The 22883-nt window shown below is 42.7% G+C and overlaps 1 protein-coding gene across 2 annotated transcripts; it reads right to left on the reverse strand.

The window, feature by feature from the left end:
* Positions 1-6039: 6039 nt before the first annotated feature.
* On the reverse strand, positions 6040-22085 carry COQ3 (coenzyme Q3, methyltransferase). 2 transcript variants are annotated; one of them, XM_075923922.2, is made up of 7 exons: positions 22066-22085; positions 13723-13846; positions 13124-13276; positions 12829-12928; positions 10639-10881; positions 8403-8562; positions 6040-7279 (listed from the first exon to the last, which is right to left on the reverse strand). In XM_075923922.2, the coding sequence occupies exons 2-7, from the start codon at positions 13779-13781 to the stop codon at positions 7053-7055; spliced, it is 942 nt and encodes a 313-aa protein (XP_075780037.2). In that variant the 5' UTR covers positions 13782-13846; positions 22066-22085; the 3' UTR covers positions 6040-7052. The 2 variants fall into 2 exon arrangements, with proteins under 2 accessions (XP_075780037.2, XP_075780036.2); XM_075923921.2 differs by lacking the exon at positions 22066-22085 and adding an exon at positions 21067-21221.
* Positions 22086-22883: the final 798 nt, after the last annotated feature.

The raw sequence follows: 22883 nt of genomic DNA on the forward strand, positions 1-22883 counted from the left end.
ATGGCAGCTGTAAGGGACACCGCACGCCCCTTACAGCTGCCATCAGGTGCCACCCATCGGTCGGCGCCCTGGGCAGCTGCCCGGCTTGCCCATGCCTCCATCCGGCCCTGCCTCTGGCTGAATACTCAGGCTACTTGGGAAGGGAGTCCAAACACTCCTTGACAGAGCTCCTAAACTCCCCTGCTATCTGGCAAACACTGCTGTTCCCTTCTTGTCAGCTTTTCCAACTCTCTCCGTGTACGTGTACGTGTACATCCACGTCTCCTTCCAACTTTTTCTCCCCTCTCCCTGAAGGGAATGCTGCTTTTAAAAGATCTGTGGCAGCCTCAAGTGAGATCAGATGGCCCTAATTGATTCACTGCAGTCCTGCCTCCATTGCTCCTGATTAGCCAGGGCCGTTGCTGCCTTTTTGAGCTGCTTCTCTTTCCAAACTAGCCCTCTAGCCTGATGCTGTCACAGGACTAATAGGTCAATACAAGCATTTGTCTCAGATTAGCAAATGACCAGCCCAAGACTGTGATAACAGACAAAAAGCTGAGCACACACAACCTGCAGAGTAGAAGATCTAATCCAAACTATATCAGTGCAGTGCAATAAGATAAATAAAGTGATTGGGAAGAAATGTTGATAATTTAAATGCAACATAGAATCATAGAACACTAGTACTGGAAAGGACCTAGAGAAGTCATCAAGTCCAGTCCCCTGCCTTCATGGCAGGACCATGCATTGTCTAGATTATCCCTGATAGATGTGTATCCCACCTGCTTTTGAATATCTTCAGTGATGGAAAATCCACAACTTCCCTAGGCAATTTATTCCAATATTTAACCACCCTGACAGTTAGGAAGTTTTTCCTAATGTCCAGTCTAAATAATTTTTCTCCCTCCTCATAATACCCTTTTAGATATTTGGAAACAGCTATTACGTCCCCTCTCAGTCTTTTCTTTTCTAAACTAAACAAACCCAATTTTTTCAGTCTTCCTTCATGGATCAAGTTTTTGAGACCTTTAATCATTCTTGTTGCTCTTCTCTGGACCTTCTCCAATTTCTCCACATCTTAAAAGCTTTCTTTTTCTCGTCAGTGTACGATGGACACTCTTGCTATAAATTGCTTTACTGTACTTCATTTTAAGGATGGTTTATGTAGAACAAGGGCAGGGAACCTTTTTTGGGTCAGGGTTCTGTGGGGTTGCTGACCCACAGAAAAATCAATTGGGGGCCGCACAAAAGTGAGAAGCCAAAAAACAAACAAAAACCAAGCAAACCCTGTCTCAGGTGGCCCATATCTGAGGAGAAAGAAAGGCCCCACATTCCCCTCATTCACCAGGGCCTAGTGGGGCCCAGGCAAGTAGAATTAGTGTGGGAAACGCATCTGGCCCTTAGGCCTGAGGTTCCCTACTCCTGCTGTAGAATTAAAATCTGTTTTGGAGTCAGGGTTTTTGGAGGAAGGTCCTGTGCAATTCTCCCCGTTCAATCTGGAGTTGGACAGAAAGGTTCTAATGAAGAGTAGTTGGAACCAGTTCTCCTCAGAGTCCATTGATATTTCTCCTTTAATTTGGCAGAAGCATTGCTAACGAGACCTTTGGAAGACTATTGCCTCAGAGCTCTCAGTGGCGACCAGCTTGACCCTAAGTCGCACTGCTGCTGGAGCAGTGACCAATGCAGTGGCCCACTCTGGAGCTGGCAAACAAAGGTTTACCAGGATTCATGTGCTCTGCTAGCTGGCATATGGTGTGGGGGATCTGCCTTGTATTCCTGACTTTGCCCCTGAGTGGCCATGGACAAATCATTTAACACCTCTGGGCTTAAATTTCTTCATCAGCAAACTGGGGCTAATACTTTTAAGTGACTTTCAACGTTTTTAGATGAAAGGTGCTAAATAAGCACAAATTATTAGTGTGAAATATTGTTTATTTGTATTATTGTAGTGCCTAGAAGTCTAAATTATGGACCAGGGTCAGGGTTCCCTGTAAGCTGCGCGCTTGGGCGGCCACTCAGGAGGAATTAAAATGCCACCCAGCTGATTAGCAGAGCGCCCGCAGCTTGATTTGGTGTTTCTAATATGTCTACCTACAATCAAGTTAAAGCTGAAAAAGGTAGCAGAAGGATAAGAAGAGATAGGTACAGGGGAGGGCAAGGATCCCATTTCAGTGTGCACACCCCCAGGGTGTAAGTGTTCTTTCCGATTCAGAGAACTTCCAGAACTAGAGGAAGAAGAGTGATTGTGCGTTTGCAGCTGCCTGACAGTCTGCATTCTCAAAAGGGAAGGTATTTTTGTTTGGGACTGGTAACAGGTGCGTGGATGACAGCTGTGGAATCAGAAGCCTTTTATCTTATTTAGCATTTACAGACAGCACGGGCACGGCAGCGAGGGCCTGGCTATATAGCAGCGCTAAAACCGAAATAAGCTATGCAACTTGAGCTACGTCAATTGCGTAACGTAAGTCAAAAAAGCTTATTTTAGCTTTTGGTGCTGTCTACACAGCAGGAAGTCCGAGTTAGAGCACTATTCCTCTGACTTCCCTTACCCCACATAATGAGTGTTACAGGAATCAGAGTAAGAAGTCCTCCAGCTCAACATCATTTTGACATTATCTAATATATAAAGGAGAATGTTTGTAAGTTTGTGCGCTAATAATTTGGACACTATAAGAGCTACCGCAACCAAACTTTGCATGGGATAACCTTTCATCCAGGAGAAGGTTTTAAGGGACTTTTGGACCTGATCGGGCCCGAGCTCAAGCTGTAAAAATCAAAAAGCAACCCACCGCGCTGCGCTGCAGGGGCCGCCCCGCCCACCCTAGGTCCCATGCCCACTGCCTGTGGTGCCCAGCACCATCCGGGGCTCACCCCCTCCCGCCCACGAGGTTACATAAGTGACCCTCTTTGCCCTCCCCCTCCCGTGCCGGCACGCAGTGCCCCGACCCCCTCGCGCACAACAGCTCGGGCACCCGCCCTGCCTCCTGCAGCACCTGCAGCCCCGGGCGCGAGCTGGGGCACCCCTCCTGTGTGTAACCTCCCCTCCACCCGGGGTCACACTCCCCCCCAAGGGATGACATGGACCTACATTTTAATCCCTATAGAAATCAGTGCAAAAAAAGATAACAGACTACTGTTTTTCTACATTTTGTTCTTCCGATTTCCTGAGCAACGCCGGGTAACTCCAGTTAGTACTGAAATAACTGCTTGCTGTGTAGACGCAGACTATGTTATTTTGCAATAACGTAAGATAGTGCAGGTACTTCCATGCTGATCACATAGTAACCTCAGCCCTGTCCTAAAGGAACCACCTCAAGGCTCGGCCCATGTAACTACTTCTCTTCCTGATCCCATGGGTACGTTTCTCCTTAACAAACATCTCTGTTTGGCTTAGCCAGATCACATTCTCAGGATATTTTCTTTTCCTCCAGAATGCTGCAGTTGCTATAGCATTATACAGGGCAGCTACCTATACAAATGAAAGAAAAGATCTCCCCTCACTGATACCGATTTCATATGGTAGAAACTTCAGAAGAAGCACATAGCATTCTATAGCAATTCATCCTTCATTATTTTGAGAGACCTCTGACCAGATATTGTGGGGGGAGACTGTTTAGTGCTTCTGGTATCATGAAGAACAGGTACAGCACAGACAGTGGCAGTGCAAGTTTCCTTACGTATCAGTATGCCTCTCCCCTGCACTAGAAGGATCATCTCTGGCAGTGAGAAAAGAGTTCAGCCATCATACCCATTTGATCCTTGGCCTCAGTGGTGATGATCAAGGCCAGCTGGTGGGTTTAGTGGTTTGGATACACATTCAGCTAGGAAATGGACTGAAATAACCAAACCCATTTAATACAGATTCATTACAGCAGTGGGTAGGGCACTAAGACTGGAATTTGGCAGAATATTCTTTGGGCAAGTCACTTAGTCTCTGTGGGTATGTCTACACTACCACCCTCGTTCGAACTAGGGTGGTAGTGTAGACATACCCTGTGTGACTTGTTGCCTATTTGTAGGGAGCATTCCTCCTTTGAGGCTCTTGTACATTTCAAAGAAGGAAAGCAGAACTCTGCATACAGACCAGGGCCAATGGGAAGTCCCACTGACTCCAGGATGCATGAGGCGTGCGTGCTTTGAAATGCACAAGAGTTCCCAGTGAGCCCCAAACTCCCTTGTGTACCCAACCTCCATCACAGGCCCAATATAATGAAAGAGTGCAGATCTTGACCACTTACCAAATTCATGGAGTGGCCTCAATCCAAAATTATTGCCCATCCCTGATACAGACTATCCATGACAGGTGTTTAACTAACCTGCTCTTAAAAATCTCCTCTGATGGGGATTCTACAATCTCTAGGCAATTTATTTTAGTGTTTAATCACTCAGAAAGTTTTTCCTAACATCCAACCTAAACTGCTCTTGCTGTAATTTAACACCTTTGTTTGTTGTCCTATCCTCAGAGGTTGAGAACAATTTTTCTCCTTCCTGCTTGTAACAACTTTTAAATACATAAAAGGTTATTAGGTCCTCTCCCCCTTTTCTTTTCCACGCTAAACAAACCCAGTTATTTCAACCTTCCCTCAAAAAATCATATTTTCTAGATCTTCAGTTATTTTTGTTGTCTTCTCTGGACTTTCTACAATTTGTCCACATCATTCTTGAAATGTGGCATCTAGAACACACCACTTCAGTTGAGACCTAATCACCACGGAGAATTACTTCATGTGTCTTGCTTACAACACTCCTGCTAATCCATCCCAGAAAGTTTGTTTTTGCAACAGTGTTACACTACAGGAGGCCCCTGACTTGCGACCACCCGAGTTCCGACCCCCCACACTTACAACCATTTTAGTAAGTGCAAAGGGGCCGAAAAACCCTGATTTACATCCTTGGCCACATTTACGACGACACCTATCGTAAATGAGGGTTCGAGTTATGATGCCCCCAACTTGTAGCACTTCCCCTGGAACCAATCGCATCGCAAGTCAGGGGCCTCCTGTATTCACATTCAACTTGCAATCCATTATGACTCCCTGATCTCTTTCTGCAGTACTCCTTCCTAAACAGTTATTTCACATTTTATGTGTGTGCGACTGATTGATCCTTTGTAATTGGAGAACTTTGCATTTGTCCTTACTGAACTTTTCTTCCTCATTAATTCCGACCAATTCTTCAATTTGGCCAGATCATTTTGATTTTTAATCCTATCCTCCAAAGCACTTGCAACATCTCCCAGGTTGGTATCATCTGTAAACTTTATAAGAGTACATACTATGCAGTTATCTAAATCAGTTATGAAGATATTGAATTGAATCAGACCCTGATCCATGCAGGACCCCTTTGATATGCCCTTCCAGTGTGAACCACTGCTCTCTGAGAACAGTTTTCCAACCAATTATACACCCAATTTATAGTAGCTCCATGTAAATTCTATTTCCCTAGTTTATTTATGAGGTCGTCATGCAAGATAGTGTTGATTTGGCATGATTTGTTCTTAACAAAACCATGCTGGGAAATTATCATTCTGGGGAGGTGGGGGTATTTCTAGTAGGCACCCACAGTGATCTGCTCTAAGCCTGCTGCTATTCATTTTCATAAATGATTTGGAAGAGAAGGTGGTAATAATCTACAAGTACTTGCATGGGGAAGAGATTTCTTATAGTAAAGGGCTCTTCAGACTAGGAGAAAAAGGCATAATGCAATCCATAATAATTAACCATTAGAACAATTTACTCAAGGCCAGGGTAGATTCTCTATTACCTGAAGTCTTTAAATTGAGACTGGATATCTTTCCAAAAGCAATGGGAAGTTATGAGCTGGATGCTGAAATTGATGGGAATGGTTCTATAGCCTGTTATGCTGGTGATCACACTAGATGATCATACCAGTTGCTTCTGGTCTTAAAATATACAATAATTACCGACATACCATTGCAAAGCCAAAACTGATCAATCAAATTGGATTCCATACTTTTTTGTGCATAAAATTGTCAAGTAAATTCCAATTACGAGGCCAGTTGCACCAATGAAAGGCCAGTGAAGGCAAGGGGATTACACCAAGCAGAAAGGATAATTTGACCAGCTGAATCTTTCCCAGATGATGATTCATGACAAAGAGAGCACCAAGCTATCTCTGCAAGGCTGGCAGTTAGGAAAACTAAGCAAACCCATCTCTTTATGTGCAAGCTGAGGACATCTGATAAAAGGAAAACTGGGGACAGATGATCATGAGCACCTGCAACGCCAGATGTTAGAGACTCATGTTTCAGAGCAGAGTAGAATTTTACTAAGTAATCCTCCATTACGCCGGTGGATTAAGTGAAGGATTGTGCCTCTCTCAGAATTTAGATTACAATCTGTCATAGAACCTAACTGCTGGCTTGATGACTTTGGCTTTATGCTAGAAAAGTGAATGTTTCAACTATGATGATTATATTTAAACATGGAGGACCAGATAACAGGTTCCATTTTGGGAGAGTGTGACATTGGTATTCAGGGACCAGATTCTCAAGTGTGGTGTTGCCACAGTTGAACCAGGCTGCAGTATTAATGTAACCAACCATAGAAGGCACAGAGGCCTTCTTTTCCCGTAGTTGGTGTATCTGAACAGAATGAGGGACAGAAGGTTTGAGCATTTAAAAAAATATGTAAATACAGACACAAGTTTCTGAACACTGCACTCGGGTAGTTTAATCTAAAACTTGTTTAAACCCTTCTATTTACACACAGTGTATTACATTTTTAAAAGTGATTCCAAATTGAATTCAGCATCAAACCATTAGTCTTCAGAGTTGTGCTGAAATCTGTGTTTTCTTAGTAAGACCATAAAAGCCATATGTAACATTCCCTTCACAGATACTGACAGACTAATCTGAAAGTTTGAAATAATAATAATAATAATAATAAACAAACTCTCTGAAAGCATTCTCTGAATGCTGCATGATTCCTGAGAAAATAAGTAATAGCTTTACCCACAGTCAATCAAAACATCTCAACTACCATTTATGTGAACAGCAGATGTGTTGTAAACAATTTTATTACAACTATTTATGGAAATCTTCCTTCAGCTTCCTACTGCTTCCCTATTATCATGCCTCCGACAGTTGTATTTCCACTAGCTTCAGCTGTGTGCTGCTCCTCATGTGTTTCTGAAGGTGGCTCTTTTGAGCTTGACTGTTCTTGTACCCTACATTTCATGGCATGCATCGCATAGTTGATGCTAGTGTTTTCAGTCCAACTCCACAACCCCCACAGGGGATTGTATGACATTCCATTCACTGTCTTGACTAAAAAGCCATCTATAAAAGAAGGGGAAAAGATGGTGATCCTCAGACATTCTAAGTCAATGAAACATCCAGCTCTAAAATTAGCAAGTTCTAAATATACATTCTTCCACTGAGCTTTAGAGCAACAGTACTGAGTCATGAGAAGCACATCTGTAGTTGGTCAAGTTTTGCAGATTGAAGTTATCCACTTCAAAACTGATAAACTTGAACAGATCTATCGAAAGATGCTGGAAACATGAAATAAGAAGAGGTGGAATATGGATCAAGAAAATAGTTTAAATAAAGAGCAATTGTATGCTTCCTACTTAATATCACTTGTGATGCTGCATCATCTATATAGGATATAAGCTAAAAAACTGAGTTCACAGCTTATTTACAGCAAGTTACAGGAAATGTGAAGTGAAAGGGTTTTTTTCTGTGATCTTTAAAACTTTCTTTAGATAAGAAGTGGCTGAGGGTAAACCCGATTACCTCTAAAATCAGTCTTTTAGGAAAGCAATGAAACTGGGATCATTGGTATGACTTTGTATTATATCTTTGGTATGGCTTTGCACCATGATACTTTGATCCAGTATTTTGGCTGGATGAAAATACTCTCTCAAGTTTAACTACAAAGTCTGTGGTCAGCTCTCAACTTAAAACATTTCATTTAAAAACTGCCTGAATAAATGTAAAGCTAGTGAAAGATTAAGTTTAAGAATGACAGTCCTGGAGGCAAAAGCCCTGAGTTCACACCATGCAGCCTATGGACATTGGTACATTAAGTGTCTCAACTCTGACTGAGTAGACTCATTCCTAGAAATGGAACACTATTGTCTCCAAGTGGATTCCAAGAATTTGCATCTTGAAGCTTTGGCTACCAAAAAGAAGGCCAGCTTCAACAGTGGTTATGTTTTAGTTATTTCTCTACTCTTCAAGTTGAACTGAGACAATCAACTCTACACGCTCAGCTGACCAGCCAGTATGTGGTAGTGATTTTTAGCCATGCTTCACTGATGCCAAATCTGAGCTGCTAACAGGAGTTCAGAGCCCTTCAATCCAAGTTTACCAATCATCTTAGCTATCTAGTCTCTTGAGAGTTGCCATTGCAACCAGTAAAACTTGAGTCACTCCAGTCATTCTATTTGACACTTACTTGACTCTAACAGGCACTCTAGCTCTTCAGGTGAAATAAACTTCTCCCAGTCATGAGTTCCTTCTGGTACAATGCCCATTATTCTCTCTGCAACTACAATCCCCAAGATGTAGGACAACTGTGTTTTGTTGATTGTAGTAATGAATAACGAACCTTCTGGCTAATAAAATATTAAAACAACAGACAAATAACAGTACATTTAATGAACAATCTTCAAATGAAAAAGTACAAGATTAATCATTTTTGAACTTCAAGTACAGAATTTGTCCATTTAGAAGCCATGGGTTGTAGGCATTAAAGCTACTTTCACTGTGACACATAAATGTTTTAAGACAAGTGTAGGTGATAGAAAAATCAGGATGTGATGTTCCTTTTATGAAAACCGAATCTTTCCAGTAGTGCAACAGTCAACATCCTTGTGGTTTGGGATCATTTAAAAAGAACAATCTTTAACAGAAATATCTATGCTCATCACTGACACTACATGCAAATAATACTCAACCAGATGATGAATTACAAGTTTAAGAATGTGTACAGTAAACACAAAGAAAATATCCTTATTTTTAAAATTTAAATTAAACAAACATATACACTCTTCTCCATTTCAAATACAAGTAGATTAATTGGGCTACTTTTATTCCTAACATTGGCTGTTCACAACAAATCCATAGAGCAAAAACTGCCCAAGGATATTTCTCCTACAGCCAATGGGATCAAAGGGGCACTTGCTAATGGAAGTGCATGGGGTATCATTAAGTGAGCTGTGTCATGACTAGCCGACTTCCTATTTCAAATAGTATATAGTCCATACCCTTGTAAAAATAAGCACATTAATAAACTTATCATATAGTTCATCCTTAAAGACCTTAAAACAATGTACTGGCTGTACAAAAAGACTACTTTATCCACTGAAATGCAGCTCCCTCTGAAGCAGAACACAGCAGTAGGGATGTGAATGACTAGTCAACACACTAGTGACAAGTCGCTTCCTCTCTCCTTTCTGCCTCTATCAGAAAGAGGCGGGGAGGGGAGGGAGGGAAGGAGAAGAGGTGCTTCAAACCAGCAGTGTCGCGTGGATCCTGGGCTCTGCCGCTTTTAAATGCCATGTGCACCCCAGGGCTGTTGCTACACTTCAAAGGCAAAAGCGCTACGGGGAGCACGGACAGCAGGAGACTCAAGCAGTGCCCCGCTGACCCCAGCCTCCATGCAGCACTGCTACTTTGAAATGCCACGGGGAGCCAGCGGGCACCCCAAGGCTGTTGCTCCACTTCAAAGGTGGAGGCGGTCTTATCAACTAATCAAAAAGTCAATGTAAATTGCATCAACTATTCTATTAGCTCTTTACTCTAAATGTAACATCCCTACACAGCAGTGGTTTAACTTCTGTAACAACATTACTCAACACAGCAGCTTTGGACAAGAAATGAGGACTTAACTTATCCCACTGAAAATACAGCAGTTATTTAGATAGGAAGACTAATTCCTCATGCTGGAATTTTGCTATGACTACCAGCACATCTTCAAAATGTGCAGCAGTATAAACTGCAAAATATGAGACGCTATTGCACACGTAATATACTTCTAGATACAATTTTATTTTTTTCTCCATATATCCTAATGTAAACACTTTCAAAGAACAAAAAGTAATAGTTAGAGGTCCTGTGCACTGGTGGAAAAAGAATAATTTCTGCTGCTCCTATCAGACAGAAGAGAGTAATAGTTCCTGTTAGATAAACTATGTTCCTGGTGTGAGTACTTTGACAAGGCAGTGGATTAAAGAAGAGCTCCAGTTTGGACATTGTCACTTCTGTCATCTTCTATTAGCCAGAACCAAGAATATTATAATAAGGCAAATTCTGAGTATATCTAAATGTAAACAAGATGTTCTTTAAAGCACTCCAGGAACACATTTGACTTTTAATGATGAGTTGGAATAAGAGGTCATGAGACAAATGTTTAACTTCAGACAATGTCAGTGCATAGTTAATTCATATTTATAGACATCCACATAACTGTTAGAATGTCATCCATCAGTGGAAAAATCAGGCTAAAAGAACTTTTCATTAGGTTTTGACTGTGTAGTTCCTTGGACACGATCTACTGGGAATCATGATACTACTGCAATATTAGGTAATGATATCACTAAAGCCTCTGAGATCCAGATGGGTGCTGATTAATTTCTTAAATAAAAACTTTATTAAAGAAGGAACAAACATTGCTACAATTAAACACTTACTTTTAACACTTGATAGCAGTACTTGATAAATGTTTCTAGGTCTACCATGTGCTCCACTACTTCAGAAGCAATAATTACATCAAAGGTTTCTGTAGCCTCTTCTGCAATTTCCTCCAGTGAGCAGGATTTGTACTGTACTCCCTTGACCAGGACTGGATCAAATGATTTGTGCTGTTCTGCTATTTTAATATTGTCCTCCAGAGGATCAATCCCAGTAACTGAAGCTCCCAGTCTACCTAGAGGCTAATGATATACAATGTAGTTTATCCACTTCATTAAAACAATCTACATAAGTGTAAAACTCTATGTAAACTAATAGAATGTAATGTCAAAGTTACTGAAAAATCTTGCAGTAAGCATCATTAGAACAGTGAGACAAACAGCTTTGAAAGGCAGCCTTTTAATTCTGCAGTATTTTAAAAAGTTTATTAAAAAGTACAACACACCTTTTATATTTTCTATTCTTCAAAAACTAGCATCTTCAAAATAGAAGAGAGTATTTCTTTTACATCTGTTTTTTAAATAATTGTTCTTTTCTCAATTTACCATGAGTGCAGATTTTCTCCACTGCAACTACCATAGAGATACCCATTTTTTCCCTTTAGTTGTTTAATCTACATTTATGGTCACTCCTTTTCTCTAAATCTATCGGTAATGGTGAATCCACATCTTTTTTATGGTTGCTATAGACATAAGCATCTACGATAACTAGTCAATGCTGAAAACTGAACACACAGATGTTTACTAGGAAAGTGACAGTGTGTTCTCTCTCATATGTTGATGTCTCTTGAAACTGGAAAACTTTGTGCAATACAACCACAATGTTATTAGAACTTAAATTAAAAGCTTGTGAAAGTTACAAGCCCCACAGGATTTACCAGAAAACCTTGAAAGCTCCTTGTCCATAATCATTCATCCTTCAGAGTTTGACTTTGAACCAGCCAGTGAAAACTTAACTAGACACATGCACCGTGTAGCTACTCTTAAGCACATATCTGCAATATTTTCTAATGCTCATGTAAAATTTTCAGTCAGTCAACATTTTCTTAAATAGAAACCATTTGTTTTAATTTTTTTTAAATCAAAGGTTCTAATCTTCACTGCAGATTAAGACCATACCAAGTTTCCATTTCAATAGCTTTTGCTGTAGTTGGCTTGTATAAGCTGGAAGGGGTGAAGATGGGAGAGAGGTGAGGTAGGAATTGTTTTACAACAGGGTCAAAATATACATTGTTCACTCTTTCATGGTTAAAAAAGATTTACCTCTAGCTACCAAAAATGGTAGGAAGGAGGTGAATCTCTTTTGTGCAGAGACCCAAGATCAGGCGAGTGTTCATGCTACATCTTTGAGTGCAAAAGCTTCAAAAGCCACCTTTGTACCCTCCTGACCTTGGGCTGATCTGGGAGCTGGAGAGGTCTCCAGTGTAACTTAGACATCATGGGGACCAGTCTAGGACCAGCATGTGTGTGTTACACTCTCATCCTCAATACAACCCTACAAAGGCTTCTGAAAGGGTCCTCTTGAAGCATCTTTACAGATGTCCCCAGCACCAAAGGAATGCTCCTTCTGCCAGATAAAGGCTTTTAGGGCCCCTTTGTACCTCCCCAGGACTATCAAGTATTGGTAAGGGACAAGACAGAGGTGAAAACTTTGCTCAATATGGAAAATTTAAGCCCAGAAGGTGACTGTTTCAGAAACCACAAGCATGTGAAAATAGATTATAATGGAACACACATTACTTCATTAACAAAAGTGGTCATGATAAAAAGTGATTTTTACCAGTTTTCCCCTTTCTCTCCCCCATTCCTGAAAAAGTTATTTTGCAATGATTTTCAAAAGGAATCCTAGAAAGGTTGATGCTATTTTGATGTTTGTGACATTTGAATAATCTGATTGTTGGTTAATCTTAAGGTTTTAGCATCTGTTCCTACAGGTTTCTCTTTTCTTGATGGAGCACAGTTGTTTTTAAAAAAACATGTCATGGACTTTTTTAAAGCCAAATACTGAATGTGGTTTGTAGAATTTACTGCACTCCAAAAAAAGCATTTATCAGTGTACCAATATTGCAGAAAAGGGCCAAAGGCTCCTCTTCCTTGGAGATTTAGGAATTAAATAAACAGATCACCTTTTAAAATCTTCCTAAATTCCTTAGCTAGAGAGACACGAGAATAACAAACTGTTTTTCTTACTTCACTTAACAATCCACCACCACAGCCGACATCTAGAATCTTTACACCAGACAGAGGGCTTCCCAAGTGATGATCACTACTTATGTTCAATAGAGTATCTCTGAAATAAAGTGTACATACATAAGTGCAAAAATACATAATGGTTTAACTGAAAGATTTCTTTAAAATTTGTGTTAATTTTAAGCTATAATTATTCAACAAGTTATGTTTCATTTTCTGTCTAGTTACACTATACCATTTTAAAACAGCTGTTTGGAAATAACATTGAACAACAAAAGTACGTCCAAAACTGTACCTAATAAATGGCACTCTAATATCATTCAAAGAATGCAGGGCAGAATATACTCCATGCTCATCCCACCATGTATGAGCCAACAACTGGAATTTTTTCATCTCTTTTGAATCCACTGTTGTATGTGAAGTGTTGAACAGCCTCTTCGTAGTAGACCTACACAATGAAAGCCAAACATGAAGTCATAGATATGGATACCTGGCAGCAAAACATGTGACTGGGAGAAAAAGAGGAGGAAAAAAATCTTTCCTTCAGTGGGAGGAGGAACAAAGCCAGAGAAAGCACTTTTTATTCATTTTATCTCACTGCTTAGAATAGAAAATCTCTCCCTTTAACTTAGTTAATGATATTTAACTTCACACTGTATTACTAATAATTCAGAGCCTCAAATAAATTATTGAATGTATATAAAGTTGGTGATTTTAACTTAGTATTTCTGTACTGTAACAATAAAAAGAGCAAAAGTTATCTGAAAAACTCATCTGAAAAATCAAAACTGATTTTATCAGATTATCATCAAGTTGTCAGGACACTTCATTAAGCTCACTTTTATTAAAGTAAAGGATAATGTCATGGATAATTCTATTATATACTGTACTTACGTGCTGCTTTTCATTTCAGTCAGACAGATAAACCTTGCACTGTTGGATGTCAAATGCATTTTCTTGCGGTAGTTCTCTCTGAAACCACCAGGGCCTCTCTGAAAAGTCTGACCATAATGGTCACCTGCATATATATAACAAAAACAATGCAATGGGAATAATAAATTTTATGATCATCCAGAGATCAAAAATCTGTTTATCAACTTGGTTTGAAACAATTTATGCAATGGTAATAGGATTTTAATCAAGTAATTAAAATATGAATACAGGAACAAATCAATGTATTTACCTTTTCCCTCCAAATACATTGTGTTCTCTCAAAAATGTTTAGAGGGGAACCAGTCCAGTGGGTCTTTTTTAAATAAATGTATTAAAAGAATATGCAAACAAATACACAACTAAGCAAATGTGTCACTACTTGACTTCTAATTTCCCTAAAGATGATACAATCCAACAATCAAACTAAGTTCTGTGGGCTCCAAGCTTCTGTCAGACAGATGGCGGACACCAGAAAGCACTCTGAGGAGCTATGGGAATTTTGAAAAAACAGTGCAAAAATAATGAGATATGGATAGCACTGTGGGATGTAGAAAGCAGTACGGAGGGAACTAACGATGTTAAAATGCAGTTAACTGACTAGTTGACTGGCACTTCCGCATTCCTACTTTGAAATGTACAAATGCCCCAACAGGGGCTCTTGTATATTTCAAAGGAGGAATGCAGAACTCGGGTACAGCCCGGGTCAGCGGGAAATCCCGCTGACTCCAGGCTGCACGCAGTGTGCCTGCTTTGAAATGCACAAGAGTCCGCAGCGGGAACTCTTGTGCATTTCAAAGCCATGGAGCCCAAGGTAAGCTGGGGGATCCACGGCTGCCGCTTTGAAATGCGGAGGCAGCATTTTAAAGGGGCAGCCGCTGCACAGCTGATCTATGGATCAGGGGTGCAGCAGCTGTCCTTTTGAAATGCTGCCTTGGGGCTTCAAAGGGGCAGTCATGGAGCCCGGGGTCAGCTGGGAACGCCTCTGTCCTGTCCCTTAACACTACCTGATAGTGAGATGCTGCCACTTTGAAGTACCCCTACCCCCCTTTGCTGCCTCTATTTCATAGAGGCAGTGGGGCGGGGGGAGGGATATCAACTAGTTGATTAGTCAAATGCTTATCAGGTAGTCGACGAGTCTTTAACGTCCTTAGTGGGAACTTGACCCCTCGCTCCCATAAATCCCTGGATGATTTGCTACTGTCCCACAAATTACTGAAAAAATGTCCCAAACGGCATTTGTGCCAGACAGCAAGGCACTGGAATACCTAGTACATTGACACAGAGACTCTTGATGAGCATGCACAGCATTAGTGCAAGTATGCATATGCAGCAGCAATGAACACATTTTGGTAGCTGTACAGCAGGGGTGTCCAAACTTTTTTCAAAGAGGGCCAGATTTGATGAAGTGAACATGCGTGAGGGCCGACCATTTTGCCTGACATTCTTTGAACCATTAAAATTAAATGCAAATTAACTATTTTATGCAAAGTTTATTGCAAACGGCAAACGACATAACACCAACTATACATGTTGGGCTCGTCTACACTGGCCCCTTTTCCGGAAGGGGCATGTAAATTTCACCTATCGTAGTAGGGAAATCCGCGGGGGATTTAAATATCCCCCGCGGCATTTAAATAAAAATGTCCGCTGCTTTTTTCCGGCTTTTAAAAAAGCCGGAAAAGAGCGTCTACACTGGCCCCGATCCTCCGGAAAAAGCGCCCTTTTCCGGAGGCTCTTATTCCTACTTTAAATATCCCCCGCGGATTTCCCTACTACGAAAGGTGAAATTTACATGCCCCTTCCGGAAAAGGGGCCAGTGTAGACGTAGCCGTTGTGTCCAAATATATTTATAACTGATTTAGACCAACTGACATTAACTGAGATTTTACAATGTATTCATCTCAATTGAAAAAAAAAACTTGCCTACACTAATGTGAAGGGTGAAACTGAGATCTGGACTGCAGCACACAGGCTAGGTCTGGTTCAAAGGCAGTCCCTGATCTCAGCAGCTGCGGAGTCCGTCCCTGCACTCTCAGCCCCAAGGTAGAGGGCTTGCAGGGTCAGAGGCGGGCGGAGAGCGCAGGGCACGCTGGCCTGACGGCTGCCCGGGGGCAGGGCGAACCCGTAGCCAAGCGGGGGAGCGGGGCTGCGGACGTGCCCTACTTGGTGGACTTTAGGACCGCAGCGGCCGCCATGGACGGCGGCGGCACGGCCGGAAGCGGCGCCAGTCAGAGGAGCGCCGGGGAGCCAGGAGAGGGGGAGGAAGCGGGGGCTGTCCCTGCACTCTCAGCCCCAAAGCGGAGTGCAGGGGCAGGGTTTGGGACTGCAGCGGCGGCGGCGACCCGAAGCGGCGCGCTGAGCGCGCCGGTTAAAAAAAGCACCGGGGAGCCGGGAGAAGCGGGGGGCCGTATTAAATCCGACCGCGGGCCACATTTGGCCCGCGGGCCGGACTTTGGACATGCCTGCTGTACAGAGATGTAATTTGCACTGACCAATCTTTGCAATGGAAGCTCCAATACTTCAAACCCTTATATACGTGCTTAGCTTTGCTATCACAAGTAACCTCACTGACTTCAATGGGACTTCACAATAGTTAAGCTAACCATTTGTGAACTGGGCCCTTGGTTTGCAAACACTTTGGAGCAGGGAACTCTTTTAAATGTATATGTACGATGCCTAGTACACAGGACTCATACATTTAGAGGTGGCATGCTCAAAATCCACAAGGCCATCTGTTGTCCTCCTATCCCCAGCATGCCATCTAAAGTACATCTACAAATACTCTTATTGATTCATTATAAGAAATGGCCAGGATATTTCCATTCAGAGAAAATATCTGTGAAAATACCCACTATCAAAGAAATCAACCTCTGGGGGAAAAAAAAAGCTTTGGAGTAGATCCTATTAATAAACATAGGTTTCTTTGATTTGCTGAGTATTATTTAGAACTGCAGAGATCCATTTCAAAGAGATATCTGTGATAATATGATAAAAACATACACAATTTTTAAAGGTTTATAAACTATGGTTCTTAACATCATACTGTACTTGGCTACCATGCTATTTAGCCAAGGATTTCAGCTTTATCAGTAACTAATGAAACCACACAAAATCCCCAGGGAAAGAAATAGCGTAATTTGCATTTAGACAGAGGGAACATAAGAACGGCCATTCTGAGTCAGACCAAAGGTCCATCTAGCCCAAAATCCTGTCTGCCGACAGTGGCCAATACCAGATTTCCCAGAGGGAGAAAACACAACAGGCAATCCTCACGATTCCTCCCGTCACCAACCTCCAGAGAAACAGAGGCTAGGGATACCATTCCTACCCATCCTGGACAATAGCCATTGATGGACCTAACCTTCATGAATCTATCTAGCTCTTTTTTGAATCCTGTTAAAGTTATAGCCTTCACCACATCCTCTGGCAAGAAGTTCCACAGGCTGACTGTATGCTGAGCGAAGAAAAACTTCCTTTTGTTTGTTTTTCATTTGCTGCCTATTAATTTCATTTGCTGGTCCCTACTTCTTATATTGTGGGAATGAGTAAATAACTTTTCTTTATTCACTTTTGCCACACCAGTCATGATTTTATAAATCTCTATCATATTCCCCCTCAGTCTCCTCTTTTCTAAGCTGAAAAGTCTGTCTTTTTAATCTCTCTTCCTATGGAACCTGTTCCAAACCCCTAATAATTTTTGTTGCCCTTTTCTGAACCTTTTCCAATGTCAATATATCTTTTTTTGTGATGAGGCAACAACATCTGTACACAGTATTCAAGATGTGGGTGTACCATGGTTTTATACAGAAGCAAGAAGATATTTTCTGTCTTATTCTCTATCCCTTTTTAAATGACTCCTAACATTCTATTTGTTTTGACTGCTGTTGCACACTGAGTAAGGGTATGTCTACACTACCACCCTAGTTCGAACTAGGGTGGTAATGTAGTCAACCGGAGTTGCAAATGAAGCCCGGGATTTGAATTTCCCAGGCTTCATTTGCATCTTGCCGGGCGCCGCCATTTTTAAATGTCCGCTAGTTCGGACTCCGTGCCACGCGGATACACGTGGCATGAACTAGGTAGTTCGGACTAGGCTTCCTACTCCGAACTACCGTTACTCCTCATGAAACGGAATAGGAAGCCTAGTCCGAACTACCTAGTTCGTGCCGCGTGTAGCCGCGCGGCACGGAGTCCCAACTAGCGGACATTTAAAAATGGCGGCCCCCGGCAACATGCAAATGAAGCCCGGGAAATTCAAATCCCGGGCTTCATTTGCAACTCCGGTTGACTACATTACCACCCTAGTTCGAACTAAGGTGGTAGTGTAGACATACCCTAAATGTTTTCAGAGAACTATCCACAATGACTCCAGATCTTTCTCTTGAATATTGTAGCCAAATTAGTCCCCATCATATTGTATATAGTTGGGATTATTTTTTCAATGTGCATTACTTTACATTTATCAACATTAAATTTCATTTGCTATTTTGTTGCCCAATCACTTAATTTGATGAGATCTTTTTGAAGCTCTTCATGGTCTGCTTTGGTCTTAACTATCTTGAGCAGTTTGGTACCATCTGCAAATATTGCCACCTCACTCACTGTTTACCCCTTTCTCTAGACCATTTATAAATAAGTTGAATAGGATGGGTCCCAGGACAGACCCTTGAGGGACCCCACTAGTTACCTCTCTCCATCCAGAAAACTGATAATTTATTCCTACCCTTTGCTTCCTGTCTTTTAACCAGTTCTCAGTCCATGAAAGGACCTTCCCTCTTACCCCAAGGCAAGAGCCTTTACTTAAAAGTCTTTGGTGAGGGACCTTGCCAAAGGCTTTCTGGAATCTAAGTATACTATATCCACTGGATCCCCATTGTCCACATGTTTGTTAATCTCCTCAAAGAACTCTAGCAGATTAATAAGGCATGGATTCCCTTTACAGAAACCATACTGACTTTCCCCCAACAAATGATATTTATCCATGTGTCTGACAATTCTATTCTTTACTATGGTTTCAACTAATTTGCCCAGTACTGACATTAGACTTACAGGTCTGTAATTGCCAGGATCACCTCTAGAGCCTTTTTAAACATTGGTGTCATGTTAGCTATCTTCCAATCATTAGGTACAGAAGCTGATTTAAAGGATAGGTTACAAACCACAATTAATAGTTCCGCAATTTTCCATCTGAGTTCTTTTAGAACTCTTGGGTGAATGCCATCTGGTCCCAGTGACTTGTTATTGTTAAGTTTATTGATTTGTTCCAAAACCTCCTCTAATGACAGCTCAACCTGGGACAATTCCTCAAATTTGTCACCTAAAAAGAATGGCTCATGTTTGGGAATCTCCCCAATATCCTCAGCCATGAAGACTGAAGCAAAGAATTCATTTGGCTTCTTCACTATGACTTTATCATCTTTGAATGCGCCTTTAGCATCTCGATCGTCCAAGGGCCCCACTGGTTGTTTAGCCGGCTTCCTGCTTCTGAAGTACTTAAACATTTTACTATTACTTTTTGAGTTTTTTGCTAGCTGTTCTAAGAAGCACCAAGATTCAACTTCCAAGGGGATAGGAAGGATACTGAAAAATGAAGAACAGAACACTAATATTTTTAAAAGGAGATTTTAATAAAATTATATTAGTAGAAAAAGACCAGTAAGTTAAAAGGTAAGAAAATAAAATACATAGAAGTGGTATATACTCTCCTAAAAAAAATCTCCAAAGACTTGAATTAAAAGGTGACCAGCAAGGAGTACTCCAATACAGCTAAATGGCAAGGTCAAAGGAGATATTTGAGCCAAACAGAAATCCTTCAAATTTAGCAATCTGACACTGTGAAGCTATAAAGAGTTTAAATTACAGAAGCCAAAAAGTTAGAGCAAAATCTGAGCTGTCTAGAAGGATTCTGAAAAGCAAATAGTTAACGGTGTTAAAAACAAACAAGCATATTTGAAGCAGGAAGCCTAAAAAGCAATAAAAGAGCCTGCTGGAGCACTAGGGATTAAAGTGAAAAATTGAGGAAGCTTAGGATGTTTCTTTATAGCAGTCTTCACCAGAAAGGATATTAGGAAGCACCTGCTCTTTTCTGGTAACAAAGATGAATTACTCTCAGGGCACATTTTCCCTTGTCCCACTGGATATCGACTTTCTGGCATTCAATTTAGTGGGTCTAGTAAATTGAACGCTGAAGCAGTTCTGGATGGTGCCTGTACTAGGGGATGTTAGATATTGAATAACTGAATAACTGTGTGACCACACAGCAATTACATGATTATTTTACAGTCCCTGGGGCCTGTGCCCCAACCCTGCTCCGGGGCGGACTGGGGGGAAGAGCCCTACACACTGCACTGTGGCCTCTTTAAAAATGCAGACCAGCTCCTGCCATGCTACTGCCCACCCCTTCCCACACTACTACTGGTGGAGGGGTAGCACCCACTCCTGCCTCCACCTCTATGGAATTGGAGCAGCTCCTGTCTGCAGTGGGCTTTTGTGGGGCTGGAGCTGCTCCCTGTCGACCAGCTACTGGTTAACTGGAACTGGTAAGCATTACCTACCTAGGGTGATGCATACCAGTTAATCTTTCACATCCCTAGTGTAAACTCAGAAGCTTGTCTCTCTCACCAACAAAAGTTGGTCAGATAAAATATATTCCCTCACTCAAGTTGTTTGTCTAATAACTGGAGACTAACATAACTACAACACACTGCATACAGAGGGGGGGGGGGGGGAGAAACCACTATATATAAAACTACAAATGTAAGTATTACTTGTATTGGTGAGATCACTCTAGCAATGCTTTATTATAATTTTTGCTGCCAGCTTAATACAAAGCAAATCATTTGGGCGGTTTAATGTATTAACCCTACTAGGGTCCTTCAGTGCTCAGATTGTATGAATATTTACTACTGCTAACGGTGGTGTGTGCCCTTATTTCACGTAACAATATACATCTACAGCGATGTCTTTTAGTCGCAGGGAGACCTCCCCGTGACGCTGAAAAGTGCCAGTCCTGTTCTATGGTGGGACACTGAAGACATTTTGGGAATGGTGTTGCTGGCGCGGCGTGCCTCAGTTTCCCGCTGGGCTCTGCTCAGCTCCGCGCGGAGGTTAAAGCGCCGTTCGGGGCGATGTAGCGCTCTCCCGCCCGCCCCTGTGGCGAGGGCCCCGCGCTGGGTCCCCGCTCAGCCGCAGGGCTGGCGGCGCGGGACACGGAGCCCGGCCGGCCGCGAGCAGGCCCCGCAGGAAACACCCGGGGCCAGTTGGTGCCGCCCGCCCCAGCCCCGGCCGCGCACGGAGGCTACTCACTGGCCGCTGCCCCCAGCCTCCTCCCGAGCGGGGCCACCAGAGCCCGGCCCGGCCGGCCCAGCCCGCCGCAGCCCCACATCGCCCGGCTCCCGCCGCCGCCACCGAGCAGTTCCGGGCTGGGCCCAGCGCTGCGGAAGAGCTCGCTCCCCCGCCTCCCTCCCCCTGCAGTTCTTCCGGCCAGCGAAAGGGGGCGACGCGGTTCCTCCTCGTTGACCCGGTTGCTGGTTCGGGCCATCGTGTGGTTTCATGGTACAAATTTGCCCTTATAGGACAATAGGGTCCTCCCAGCGCAGGGATGGGAAAGGGTGTGTAATCAGCTAGTCCATGGAGTTTCCATTCTACCTGAGTAGTTGATAAGGGGCAGGAGACTGCAGAGCCACAGCAGGATTCGCACTGGATCCTAGGCGCTAACCACGCTGCAGCTTTTAGTACATTTAAAAGCAGGGAATCAGCTGAATCGTGGCTTGCACTTGGTCCTACTACACCTCTGCTTCTCCTGATCCCCACAGAGATGGTGCTGGCTCCCCACAGCAGGGGCTCCTGTGCCCCTTTTACTACCTCTCTCTGATAGAATCAGAAAGGGTGAGGGGAAGGGACCAGTAGCTTACATCCCTAACCGGGTATCTCCACTTCCCTCTATCCTTGCTCTCAGGGACCTTCTACACACAGGATTTGCACCAGTTTATTTAAAATTTGTTTAAAAATTTATCTGTGCAAACATTTATATATGTTTCAACCTAGTTATAATTGGTACCAGCATATTTTCTGTCCAGTTAACCAGGGGAGCTGGAACAATGCATATGGGGATGTTGAGAGCCATTGAACCAAACTGTAAATCCTGTTATCTGATGGAAACTGCTTCAGGCTAGGTTCACTGCCACACCTCCTGCACCCCCAATTCCAGCACCTATGCCATTAGTTTAGCTTCCACAATAAATACGACTATGAAATTATAACAGCATTTCTCTGGTAGCAACTTCAGGAAAGGAGGGTACTTACCGGATTCCTCCAGAACTGGCTTTTTCCTCTATGAAGAGTTTCTTCTTGAACCTCAGTGTGAGTTTAGAAGTGCATTTTTCAAATGCAGGCCACCTGATATGTGTCTTTTTGCAGCCACAGTCTGCTGGTTGGGGGGGAGAAGCAGCCTGTCCTCCCAGGGCCACCAGTAAGGGTTGGGTTCTGCCTCTTGCTGTTGACACAAATGCTGGAGGAGTAGACAGCCAGTAGTCCCCACCCCGCCCCACAGAAGTGACAAGGCAACAGGCTCCAGCCCCAGTTTTACTACCCCTATCATCACCCCCCCTCCCTCAAACTCCTGCAACAGGGTAGGCACTAGCCCCCATTTGGCTTACCCCTGCTCCTGTGTTTCCTTTAACCCTCACTTTATTTTTCAGCCCAGGGGACTTCCACCACTACACAACAGTAGGCCCTTTCCCCACTGCAGAAGATGGAAAGTGGGCTTCGGCTAGGTTTTATGTGCCGATGAAAGGAGTGCATGGGTTAGTGCAGAGTTCGTGTCTGCTCGTGCAGAGATTGCGTGTTTCATGAAAGTGTGATTAGAGTTTTTCCAGGATACCTTTGGCCTATGCCTTCTAGGGCTCACTCCACCTGAGCAGTGGCAGCATCAACAGCATTCCTGAAAGGAATTCTGCTCACGGACATATGCCGGGCTGGTAAACAGGGGAGTTTGAATGGGAGTTTGTAAAGGGAGTTGGATTGTGGGACTTGTTTGGGGTTTGTTTTTGCTGTGGAGGGGATGTTTTGGTTTGTTTGTGTTCACCGGACTAATAGGATTTTGGTGAGAAAGTAGATAAAAC

Source organism: Pelodiscus sinensis, chromosome 3 (assembly GCF_052426305.1).
Source record: "Pelodiscus sinensis isolate ZL-2025 chromosome 3, ASM5242630v1, whole genome shotgun sequence".
NCBI classification, from domain to species: Eukaryota; Metazoa; Chordata; order Testudines; family Trionychidae; genus Pelodiscus; species Pelodiscus sinensis.

Bases quoted from the DNA above. Each gene is read 5' to 3' on its own strand.
- COQ3 (XM_075923921.2), bottom strand. From the start codon at position 21,145: ATGTGGGGCTGCGGCGGGCTGGGCCGGCCGGGCCGGGCTCTGGTGGCC. The intron at 13,847-21,066 runs GTGAGTAGCCTC...ATATATATGCAG, and splicing joins GAGGCTGGGGGCAGCGGCCA to GTGACCATTATGGTCAGACT. The intron at 13,277-13,722 runs GTAAGTACAGTA...TTCATTGTGTAG, and splicing joins ACTGAAATGAAAAGCAGCAC to GTCTACTACGAAGAGGCTGT.